Source organism: Drosophila mauritiana, chromosome 3R (genome assembly GCF_004382145.1).
Source record: "Drosophila mauritiana strain mau12 chromosome 3R, ASM438214v1, whole genome shotgun sequence".
Taxonomy (NCBI): Eukaryota; Metazoa; Arthropoda; class Insecta; order Diptera; family Drosophilidae; genus Drosophila; species Drosophila mauritiana.
In genome coordinates, this window is record NC_046670.1 from 23110822 (window position 1) to 23122479 (window position 11658).

General features: G+C 43.5%; 4 protein-coding genes across 4 annotated transcripts; 1 reads left to right on the forward strand and 3 right to left on the reverse strand.

The window, feature by feature from the left end:
- Positions 1-118: 118 nt before the first annotated feature.
- On the forward strand, positions 119-784 carry LOC117144256. Its single transcript, XM_033309339.1, has 2 exons — positions 119-216; positions 288-784. Exons 1-2 carry the CDS (start codon positions 210-212, stop codon positions 725-727), a joined length of 447 nt encoding a protein of 148 aa, XP_033165230.1. The 5' UTR covers positions 119-209; the 3' UTR covers positions 728-784.
- Positions 785-1821: 1037 nt separating this feature from the next.
- Positions 1822-3346, reverse strand: LOC117144254 (protein HGH1 homolog). Its single transcript, XM_033309334.1, has 4 exons — positions 3176-3346; positions 2876-3063; positions 2312-2815; positions 1822-2255 (listed from the first exon to the last, which is right to left on the reverse strand). Exons 1-4 carry the CDS (start codon positions 3258-3260, stop codon positions 1923-1925), a joined length of 1110 nt encoding a protein of 369 aa, XP_033165225.1. The 5' UTR covers positions 3261-3346; the 3' UTR covers positions 1822-1922.
- A 264-nt stretch (positions 3347-3610) lies between these two features.
- LOC117144019 (seminase) lies at positions 3611-4610 on the reverse strand. The gene has a single exon (XM_033308975.1). The coding sequence runs from the start codon at positions 4591-4593 to the stop codon at positions 3706-3708; it is 888 nt and encodes a 295-aa protein (XP_033164866.1). The 5' UTR covers positions 4594-4610; the 3' UTR covers positions 3611-3705.
- Positions 4611-4896: 286 nt separating this feature from the next.
- LOC117143927 (seminase) lies at positions 4897-5853 on the reverse strand. Its single transcript, XM_033308844.1, has one exon. It carries the CDS (start codon positions 5842-5844, stop codon positions 4909-4911), a length of 936 nt encoding a protein of 311 aa, XP_033164735.1. The 5' UTR covers positions 5845-5853; the 3' UTR covers positions 4897-4908.
- Between the last annotated feature and the right edge of the window lie 5805 nt (positions 5854-11658).

Genomic DNA, 11658 nt, shown 5'->3' on the forward strand with positions numbered 1-11658 from the left:
ATGACACAATTCGTTGCTATATAGACTTCTGAATTTAGACACCCAACTACTAACACTTACCGCCTTACCAGTCTGGAGCGGTTGATTCACCGGCAGATTGGTTATCATGTCCGGATAACCTGATAGGCTATCGGTTACCTAGGTGTTGCCTGGCAGCCGCCAAGAATAACGATCGCACTTGCTTAGTACATTCAAGCAGCTCAATCGAAATGGACGGTAAGCACTGGCACACTCCCCTTTTCTGGTCGGATTCTCCAATTTAGCGGGATAATTTCGCTGACTTGCAGGTCACAGCTGGCTTCACTTCAGCCACGGAGCAATTCCCCAGGCAGCCGTAGTGGCTGGCCACGATTCCGATGGCGACACCATCTTCATTGGCCGCGCCTTCTACTGCAACGACATGCTGCCGGCCAAGATTATCCCCAACAAGGGCAAGGCCTACGTGGCGTATGCCAACCAGGAGGTGGAGCTGGAGAACTACGAGGTCCTCAGCGGCTTCAACTACGAGTGGCTGCCGGCCGAGAACGGAGAGGTTCCTCCCGGCGCCGTCAAAGTGGGCCAGAATGTCGACGGAGAGACCTTGTACGCCGGAAGGGGCTACCATGCCGGCAGTTTGACCGTGGGCAAGGTGCATCCGTCCCACGGCTGCCTGTACATTCCCTACGATTCCGAGGAGGTGAAGATCTTCGCCTACGAGGTTCTGTCCCGTCGCATGGAGGCCAGATAGGTGCTCCATTTCCACTTATTGCCTGTTAATCACAAATAAATTCGACACCTTTTTGTAGACGGTCGTGTGTTGTTATCTCCATTTGGTGATCATAAAACTTGCTTATCAAAAGATTAATTTCAAACATGGAGAAAGAAAGAGAAAGAGCTTCAGAAATACGTGGTTATTATTTAATATTTAAATAAAATAGATGGTTGGTTTTTCAGACTCCAACTTGTGCTCGCAGTTTTCGTCCATCCCCCTTTTATGCAGGAAAAAGTTATAAGTTAACAAAACCAAATATAACCAAAGTGAAGCCACTAATTAACGACTAAGTTGAAAACTCTCTATATTACGCGTAGCCTAAATACTTGATTGTAAAGTCGAGCTAAATTTTCATATGGATAGGGCGAACCAATAGGACCAAACTAAATAAACGAATACTATACGAATGGGTCGGAGTCCACGGCAATGGCATTCGATATGCATCGAATTCTAGTTTAAATTGTTTATGTTTCGCATGTCGGTACTTCATTTTTCGGACTAAGCGAGCTTGCAATGGTTTCCGCAAATAAAAATCAACAACTATGTATAAACAAGTGGAGAAGTTTTGATAGAACGCAACGGTTTTTGATCGGTAGCAGACAGGCAACACATCAAAATCAGGCAATTCGCATTTTCCCTCTGCTGAAATCGCTTGCTTGCCACGCAACTAAACGCAAACTAATCGAAAGCAAACACAATACGCACTTATTGGCTATAAAGGCTCCCCGGCTAAGGGCCATTGAATTCTTCAACTCTCTAACACACAATGAACGACCAAGCAAAGTTTGTAAAAATAACACAAGAGTACATTAAACGTTTCATGGCAAGGCGAATGCCAAACATTTTTGAATGCAAATGTATCTAGCACTTAAGGAGAACTTTATACATATACAATTGAGGCGGCAGAGCGATGGATTAACGATAATTAGATAAACTAGATAACGACGCTACTTGAACTAATCAAATTGAATTGAAAATCGAAATTGAATCTGTTTACCCTGCAATTGAATGTGTGCGTACAACTTTTTCTAGTGCAACATTTTGAAGCATTACGAACTAAACTATCAGCATTTCTGAATAAAAAACTGCATACATATATTGAAAGTTCGATTTCGTCTGACTTTTACTAACACTACACATATTTACAAACGGTCCAGGTTGCTACGTTGATTCAATCAAGCAAAGTCTTCACATAGGCGGCGTCTTCCTGGACGAATTTTTCAGACTGCTCTGCAGGCACTTCCACTTCGGTTTTATAGTTGTCCAGGCCAATCTCTTCCTCTTTTTTGATCAGAATGTCTACCACGTTCTCGCAGGCCAGCAGACAGTCGCTGTCCTTGGCTACCTTGGCCTCCCACTTGTGGTACTCCCGCAGGATCTCATAGACGCCCCTGGAGCGCAAGATCTCCCGGCTGCGACGCGTGGAGCATAGTTGCAACAGACACTCCAGCAGCATTTTCCGCAAATCGGGATCCTCTTCTCGCGTTTTACTTTCAGGCAAGTACTGGAAAACCAAAGGTTGCAGAGATGGTCTGTTATTTTGCATAGTATAGATCTCACCTGCAGTTCGATGGGTAACAATTCGTTGTCCTCGTCGCTGAACTCTTCTGGACCGCACAGCGGCTGCAGGATTGCCACCAGAATACTGCTCTGCTCGTTTAGGATCACATCGTGGTAGACCGTGTCGAAGCAAACGTTCTTCAGAATGCCAATGGTGCCGCCACGCCGCACTACACTTCCGTCGAATGAGGCAAAGGGCAATAGTTTCTCCAGCAACTGGTACTTGCGATGGCAGCACAGTTCCCTGCCTCGAGAAACCTGGGTCAGATTGCAGAAGATGGGTGCCAGGTAATGCAGCTTGGCCTTCTTTTTGTTGTAGTCTAGTTGCGCGAAGGCCTTTGCCAAGCGGGGCAACGTCTGATCGTCTTTTTCCAGCGTGTCCAGGATCTCGTGAACAAGAGATTCCACTCGCGTTAGGTTGCTCAAGACCATGCTCCAGGGATCAGCGAGATCGGATTGCTCGTTGGTTATTTCCTTGGCAGCCACTTCCACGATGGCAAATGGCTGAAAAGTGGAGAAATGATAAAAATATCATTATTAATTATATTACTTGAAAACACTTACCGGTTGCAATTGTTTCGCCAGTTGGAAAACTTTAATTGCTCCCTCCTCTTCGGCAGTTAAATTTATTAGGCTTAAAACCGCATCCTTGGCCACCGTTTGATTTCCATCGAATGTCAGTCCAAAAATGGCCATTAGCATATCATCCAGCGAGAGTATAGCTGATTTGCCCTCCGCGCTGCCAGTCAATCCTGAATAATAAAAAATATTTTAAGTAAATAGATACAATGTGCCACCGGTGACGTCACAGTTGCCCACAACAAACGCACGTGCAGCCGTGCACTCATTTTTCTTGAAACACACCTAAAACATGTGTTAGGGCTACTGCCTTTAAGTCCAGCCGCTGATTCGGCTGCATGAATTGAACCAGTTCCTTCACAGTCTCCATTTTAGTTATATATTTCGCGTTTATTCGTATTTAATTGCTGTGTTTTGGTTTGAGCTGACCAATGTGACCGGCTTTTAGTTTATAATCCATCCTGTGTGGCAATAAAGCTATCGATTATTGAAAATCGAAACAAGCAGTTTTCGACAGGTTGCTTTGCCAACCACGTCGTGTGTATCTGCTAGTTAAGGGAGCGTGTATTTGCTTATTGGTACTCAAACCATGACTGTTTTAGCTAACTTGCAAAAGCTGCGTGCTGCATGTATGCTACCCAACAAACAAAGTGTAGAATAAACTATTTTAGGGGATTCACAAAATTACGAAATGTTATGCTATTAAATTTGGTGAGTTTCAACATAACATGATATTGAACTAAGTATTTATTGAATATGTATAATTAGTATAGTACATTTGATATTAGAACAAGAAGTCGATGCACACAATGAGCTTATCGACTTAGCCAGAAGCCCGAGTGCCACTCGGGTACGTTAACTGATTTCGCTTTTGGATGGCTACTGCCCTTGGAGTTTTCACTGATCGCCTTTAGAATAAACCGTTTGACCTGGTGGATATCGGTGAAGATACCGGGCAAAGCGGGTTTCTTGCAGGCGGGACTCCAGGCCACGATACCACAAAGCTGATCGCCAGCAGTCACTGGACATCCGGGGCTAAACATGCACTCTGAGCTCTTTTTAAATTCCTTGGCACAGGCGACAGTTTCGCGCAGAAGGAAATTGCCGTATGCCGAATCGCAGATCATTCGGTTGAGCACCTCGATCTCCTCAGTTCGTACGTTTTCCGTGGGTCCTGCGCCGTAGGACACAACTGAAAGGCTGTTGTACGAGCTCAGCGGATGGGTACAGAGGGTCACATAATTATTCCGATTGCCACGCAGGCGGTTGGTCAGTTCTATGACAGCGATATCCATAAAAGTTCCGGGCCAGTGCCAATCCTTCGAAACGATTATGCTGCGGATTAGGGCGTTTGGAGGATCGTGCGAATTATGCGGGTTATCCTGCCGGTTGTCCGACGATACCAATTCTACACTGAGCGACTCCATCTGTGACCTATGACTATGCATGCAGTTTGCTGAGGTGAGGGCATACAAAGCACTTAAGTACGAGGCTCCGCAGACGAAAGTAGGTCCGTCAACTATCCTTAACAGCCAAGGGACCGCATGACCACCCGAGGTCCGCCGAATTCCATTCTTGTTCAGTGTTCTCACTGGTGGCCTGCCATGCAAGTATGAGGCTGAAGAATTCCACCAACTAGATTGTGCAGCTCCGACTTCTATCAGGAGAACAGCGATTGAAAAGATTTCCCGAATATATTTCATAATATATAGCGTTTAAGTCAGAGCTATACACATACTAAATAGCTGACAGAGCTGGAAAAAAACATGCAGAAGTAGAACGATAACTTTTACACTCATTTGATAAGGTAATTAGTAATGGGGAATGGTTTAGACCCCATATCAAAACTTTCTGTATATGGAGCACAAAAGGTAAAGATTAGTTTTCCGTCCTAAAGATGAGTACTTGAGTACTTGAAGATTTTCACGCATCTATAATTATTAAAATGTTATATCAATTCACGCTATTCCCCCAAATGAATGAACCATTACATTTAGTAAGTTTAGGTTGTATTTCATTCAACACACCAAGGGCTCCACCATTACAGTTCTTAAAATCTTTACTGGCTTCGATTTTGGTTTGATTGTTTTCTTCGGTGGTTTCTTCTTTTCTTTAACTACTTTAGTTGATCTGAAGACATCACCGGCATTTATGGCTTCTTCCGTTTCAGTGATAAATCGTTTCACTCTTCTGATGTTGGTGTACATGCCGGGCTTGGAGGTGTCGATGCAGTGTGATCCGAAGGACACGACGCCGCAGAGCTCTCTTTCGTAAATCAGGGGGCTTCCACCGTCGTAGAGGCACTGCTTCGGATTCTTGGGCTGTTTGGCGCAGACTGATGTGCTCGCTATCTTTGGGCTTTTGAATTTTTGACGGCACTCCTTAACGGATATAATAGTCACTGTAACGTTTCGGGGATCCGATGAGGGTATCTCCACCTCCGTATTGTCGAAACCCCATCCGAAGACCACCATTTGCATTTTGGGCTGCACCTTGACGGTGCAAAGACGGATGAACTCAGTGAGCCGTCCCCTAACGGGATCCCTTAGACGCACTACTGCCACGTCCATGTAAAGTTTCTGGTAGACAAATTTCTCGGGAAATTGAATCGTATCGATATCAGCATAGTTCTCCCTATCGCATTCGGAGAACGCGGTGCCCTCCACCGTGGCACCTTCAAGGCTGTTCCGATACGGATAGATGCAGTTGGCCGAGGTGATAACGAGCAGAGGGGCATAGTAGGCAGCTCCGCAGGCAAAGTTACCATCACCGTTTAGGATCCGCAGCAGCCAGCCTCCGAAATTCGGGCCTGTGTTGGACTGCACACCGCCCCAGACGCGTCGAAATTTGGGAGTCTTTAGAAGGATGTCCCTCGGATACACCGTTCCCTGGCTCTGGGGCAGGCAGGTCCACAGCAGACAACTCACCACAAGCCAGATCTTCGAGAGCCCCATTTTATTGCAGTGGATGACTGAAGAGTAAGTAATTAACTTGTTTGGAGTATGGGTAAAAAATTTTCAAGCAAATTAGTGTGGAAAATCGCAGTCCTTTTTTTTATGGTAGACCTTAGGTCGCCGTAAGCATACACTTCCGAAGTATTTATTTGTTTTCGAATTTTCTTAATAATAATAATAATAATAATAATATTGTATCAATCTGCACTGAATTAGTGTTAATTTGTTAATTTCTTTACATAATATTTATAATCACACCAGTGCTTTGGATACTCTTTCCATCATAAAGGGTGGAAAAGTCTTTAATAGAATTATCTATCGTCGCATGAGGCGTGCAATATCATGTTAAGACTGTCATTGGTATATTTGTATACCTTGGACATTATCCTCGCTTTTCCATGTTATATATATACATATAGATACAGATGGGCATCGGTTTGGGTTTTATTTTAGGACACAGTGATTAAAGCCACACCAATTTGATTTGACAATCATCAAGTCCCGTACAATTGATCGATTTGATATTTTAAGAAAACAGAGGAAAAACCGGATTATCCCAAAACTGTAATACTCGTATTATTTTTAGACTTAAGCCTCCCCAGTCTTACGCACTCGAAGTGCTTAAAGTAAGTCAGAGATGCGGTGTGATGTCATTCGAAAGGGGCAGTCATTGGCTCCTCCTGAATCGTGTTCTCGCACAATAATGTGCGAGCTTTATTGATTTTTAAATGCCGATCGAAGATGATTAACGAGCATAATTTAAATGGAACTGGTCCGGTTGATATCATTCTCCGATGGGAACTTTCCGCGAGCAAGTGACCCTTATTCGGAATCATTCATTAAAATTCATTTGTGAAATTCAAAAAGTCGAGTTGGTGTGTGTCTATATTATATTTAGATATAAAACAGTAATTTTTGTTTTTATACAGAATCTTTTAACGGTTTATACATTTGGCAGGTTGCTAAAGTATATATCCCCATAAAACTGAGCAATAACGCACATGTCCAAAGTTGTTAACAAGACTAAATTAGACTAATCGGTCAAAGGAGGGTCAATCGATGAAGTAATGCTCTTATGCAACACCTATATAATCCATCGAACTTACAGCGTTAATCATCTGGACTCGAGAGGCTACCCGAAAATAATTATAAATACACTGAGGTAAACCAATTCGCATTCTTAATTATATTTGATAATGCAATTTATACATAAAACGAATTTTAAAGTAATTTACTTTTCACCCTAAGTAATGACACCTAATACTAATTCGCTTTACGTTTGGAGTTCATAATCCACACACTATTTTTCTCAGTGCGACCGAAAACCAGCTGAACCGGCAGTGACGTCACGGGCGGGTTTTCGGGATTTTCGGCCCACTTGCGCACTTGCAGTAAGACCGCCTAGCGGTACTTTCGCTTTAAGCCAAAAATATCAACCCACTGGAGGAGGCTGGGCTGTATTATTTCGGGAACTGCGTAATTTGGGTTTCAAGTACAAAAACCGGACACTGAACCCGGTCGACGACGTCGATCATCGGACTTCCTGATCGTAGGGCTCGCCCTACTGGCACTGGCACTGGCCAGTCGGTTCTTCCTCTTCCGGCTAATGGCAAATGCCCAGTGGATCACGTAGGCCCTGGACAATGGTCTCCCACGGGATGGTCTGAGCCGCACTCTAGAAAATTGGCAATCTGTCCACGAAGTATTCGCCGAAAGTGCGCACCCACTGGAGCGATTGTAATGCCCATCATACGGCGGAGACGTTCGCACGCCTAGATCCAGCGACTTAGTCACATACTCGCCTGGTAGCCTCATAAACATAATGTGTTTTGCACGGTATCTGGTCCGCATGCCAAATGAGGCTAAAGCGCGTGCGCGGCCTGCTTCTGACGCCACCACTTGCCCATTTGGCCAAGTCAAAACATATAACCCACGAAAACCAGAGGGTAGATTTTTAAGTTTAGTAGTATCTTACTTCATATTTCTAACTCTTTCGAACATCCCTTTCTCAATGTTATAGCTAAACTAAAAAATATCTTAGTTCAGCTTACTTTATTTTTTTTTACTTAATTTTGTTACTTATGCATTTTTATTGCTTGATTAGAAAATGCTTTGCTCTTATTGCCTGCACATAATTTTTTTTAGTTATTTAAGGAATGCTATCTTTTAGACATTAGGTACGTTTCATGTTCTTGTTGTGTTAAAGTTCTGTCCAAAAAATGGCTTGTTGTCTGCATACAAAACTTCTGTGCATTTATTGAAAGTATAATCTCTTATTATTCGATTTGATTTCAATTGGCAACAACTTCCTTCTTAAAGTGGGATTTTCTTCTCTCTGTGATTGAAACCGAAAACAGACGCATTTTAAATGATTGCCATGGAAAAAGAAGTTTACATTTTGCCACTGGCATTAACAACAATAAGAGCATCCATTGCTGCCAGCATAGTAAGCAATAATTCTTACTTATCTGAGGGGGAGTTGGGTGCGCAGGACGTGTTGCCATCTGATATCCCTGCGGATGGCTTTACCATTGTTCTGCAATTTTGTTTTACAAAATGTTGCATCCACTATAAAAAAATGAGAAAAAGAAGATGAAAAAATAGAGGAACTCTGTCTGGCGAAACCTGAGATGGTTAGTGATCTTTCAGGGGACATCTGTTGCTCTCAGGAGATACAGCATATACGGTGTGTAATTGACGCCTCAGGAAGCCAAAAAAACCTGTCATCCAGTGATCCCAGGGCAGACAGATCGGAAGCAGGGATGACGTTGATGTGTGGATCCGGATCTCTGGGTTCATTGATCAGTGTAATGATCTTCCTACCATCTTGAGTTACAGTGTAGGGCTCCCCTCCGAGATGTTTTCTTCCGTTCTCATTTAATTCTTCCTCTGCGTTTACTTGCTGGGAGGTTTCTCCCCCACCCTTAAGCTGCCAACTTTTCTACTACAGTCCACCTACCAAAACTAATCAGTTTCCTGTTGCTGATGCCAGAATTTTGTGCCCGAAGCGCGGGTTAATAACATAGCTGCGCTGGCTGCTGGGTAACTCGATACTTTCATCTCTGGAAGGGCTTGGAGGTGCTTGACCCAGCTTCGTTATGATAAAAAGCAGTTTTATGAAATCGAGACTTTTATGCGATCCCGATAACATTGCGAATGTGACCAACTGACCTTTTCGGGGCATCATCGGTCTCTAAAACCCTAAAGCTAATGACCGCCATGAACTCTGACATGCGATAGCGACCGATTGTGCCACAAACCGAGTTGCACTTCTAGAGCCCCGCAAACCCAATTAAGACCTGCGTTACCTAACCCACAAACCCCCAACTCCCCCTGTTCAACCCAAATACTCCCGACCGGCGGAAGTTTCCGCTGCGCCAACTGAAACATGTAGCGGACTCATCGAGCCAGTTGCAAGTCGACTCGAACGTGTTGTGAAGGGATGCTTTGGGGTAGGTGTTGATTTCTAGGGGTTGTGTTTTGCTTTATTGTTGCGGTAGTCTTAGACACGCCACGTGTAAATGAAATATGAGAGTGAGCCCAAGTACCTATCCGCATTGAATGACACCGAAGCTTCCAGAACTCGTTGAGTCAGCCTTTGTCTCTTCGAGGAAATCAACGTCAGCATAGAAATCAATGTGCCATCAATGCGTTTTGGCCGAAGTCTTAAAAGTTTTCTTTACCAAAAGTTCTCAAAGATGGCCCAAGTTTCCACTTTCATTAGCATGTCCCGGCTGCGAAAAGTTTGCACCAGAGATACAAACAACAAGTGTCGAAAACTTACATCACCGATGCGGAAACTGCCAAAAAGCAAGCCATTTATGTTGTGTTTACCACCCCCAACTGACGGGCCAGCGGAAGGAGCATCCAACTCGAACGTGTGTGCAGGAAGTTGGCCAGGCCAAGAGGCGAAAAAAGTGGCCTAAACCAGACAGTTTCGCAACGAACTCTGAACGCAGCAGTCGAGCCGAGTGCCAAGAACCCCGAGTCTGTAACTGGGGGACCGAGTCCCGTCCCGATTCTCGATTCTCGAGTCTTGAGTCCGAGGGAGGTGTTGACCAAGAGGGAAACCAGACGTGTCCTCGTTCCAGGACTACGACTTCGGCTTGATCCGATGCGATTCGGCTGCGCTTTCGGTTCGGTTTCGGCTTTCGACGCACTGCACTCGCTGCGACCAGAGTTTTGAAGTTCCCGCTGGCCGAGTTTCGAATCAGTTGCCGCCGACTTGTTGGGTCATTTGCATATAAATCGATCAGTGCGCCAGTTATCGGGCCATCGAAACAAAAGCAAAACATTTCAATTAACTAACGATCAATTAGTAGAACTGGATAAGAAAGTGCCGCGACAAAGCCGAGTGACTTCCCGAAATAAATAATTAATTATCTGAGTGAGTAGTTTCGTTCCCTACCAACATTTCACCTGTCGGCGATGAAACTTTCGTGGACTTATTTTCACTGCTGCCGAAAGTTTAGTGACGCAGGAAATTTAAATTACTCTGAAAAACTATGCCACTTGGTCGCCTGTGGAACTCGCCAAAAATATATTTTTGTGTCAAGTTTAAATTATAAAAAGTTAATTATACATACAAAGCAGCAGGGATGTGTGGGTGCTCATTAATAAATTCAGTTTCATTGTGAGTTATTAACTAAACTCAACGCAAGCCATTCACTGAATTTTCATGCCACGCGATCGATAGCGCAATAATATTTGTCATTAAAAAGATTATTAAATAATCATTTTTTATGGAGTCAAGTTGTTAAAAATGAAGTAACCGGTGACATAATATAAGTGGAATTTTAATAACGCTAAATATGTTTGCTTTTAACGGCAAAAAATAAACGTTGGCATTTGGTTAGAGAATTTGGAATTTGTCACTCGTTAATAATTAAATAACTCATCGTATTTGTTTGGCTTAGCAAATGCGTTTCTCGTGATAGTAATTATTTAACGCAAACAAAACGCTTGCAATAAAATTTAAATGTCTTCAATTACTTCGAAATTCATTTACTTGATAATCCGATCTACCTGCATTAAGCTGCCGCGGAAAAGCAGACAATCTGCTCAAGCAGATTTATTCTCCCGGATTCCGTGGCATTTTCTTTACACACGAAACTGTCGCTGATTTGATTACCAAAGAGCAGAAGGAGCCAATGAGATGAAAGCGACTCCTCGGCACGGGAAGCCATGAAATTTTAATTTAACTTGCTGCCTTCTACGCATTCCTGAGCGTTGATGCTTGCTCTTTTTCGTGGGCCAAAGGACAAACATCAGCGCTACGTGCTGTGGCATCAAACTAAACATGAGCACAGTGCAATTTTATAGCGCCATTGTGGGTAATTCGACTGATTTACCAGGATCAGCAAAGCCAGACACATTTTTATATTGTCCTCCTTGTTGCTTACATTCAATTAGGCGTTCGCACGAACGCAGAAAACGGGGAATGCCCCCTGGATAGTCCTCTACCCCCGCCGCCTTTTGGTATGTGTGCGTGTGTTTAATTACACATTACGTATACGCCACATTTGACGCATTGTGGCTGCTGTACTGTGGCTTGTATATTTTAATTAGCGCCTGAGAAAATACACCCATCTGTTTGCTTCTTGGCTTTTGTTTGTTTTCGTCCGTGCCGTTTTTATGGTTAACATTAGTCGAAAATTGTCGCATGCATTTTTATTGGCCTATTACTCGTCCCGTTTAATGGCTGAAAGTGAACACATTATAAAAGCGAAATTTTTCAAGCGAGAAGGTGATAAGCTTGCATCGGGTGATATAATAATAATAATTAAAACTGCATTTAATGGCCCTAAAAGTTGC

Excerpts from the sequence above, each read along its gene's own strand:
- LOC117144019 (XM_033308975.1), bottom strand. The coding sequence starts at position 4,593 with ATGAAATATATTCGGGAAATCTTTTCAATCGCTGTTCTCCTGATAGAA.
- LOC117144254 (XM_033309334.1), bottom strand. The coding sequence starts at position 3,260 with ATGGAGACTGTGAAGGAACTGGTTCAATTCATGCAGCCGAATCAGCGG. Across the intron at positions 3,064-3,175 it reads AGCCCTAACACATGTTTTAG|GATTGACTGGCAGCGCGGAG; the intron begins GTGTGTTTCAAG and ends TTTATTATTCAG. Across the intron at positions 2,816-2,875 it reads TGGCGAAACAATTGCAACCG|CCATTTGCCATCGTGGAAGT; the intron begins GTAAGTGTTTTC and ends TCCACTTTTCAG.
- LOC117143927 (XM_033308844.1), bottom strand. The coding sequence starts at position 5,844 with ATGGGGCTCTCGAAGATCTGGCTTGTGGTGAGTTGTCTGCTGTGGACC.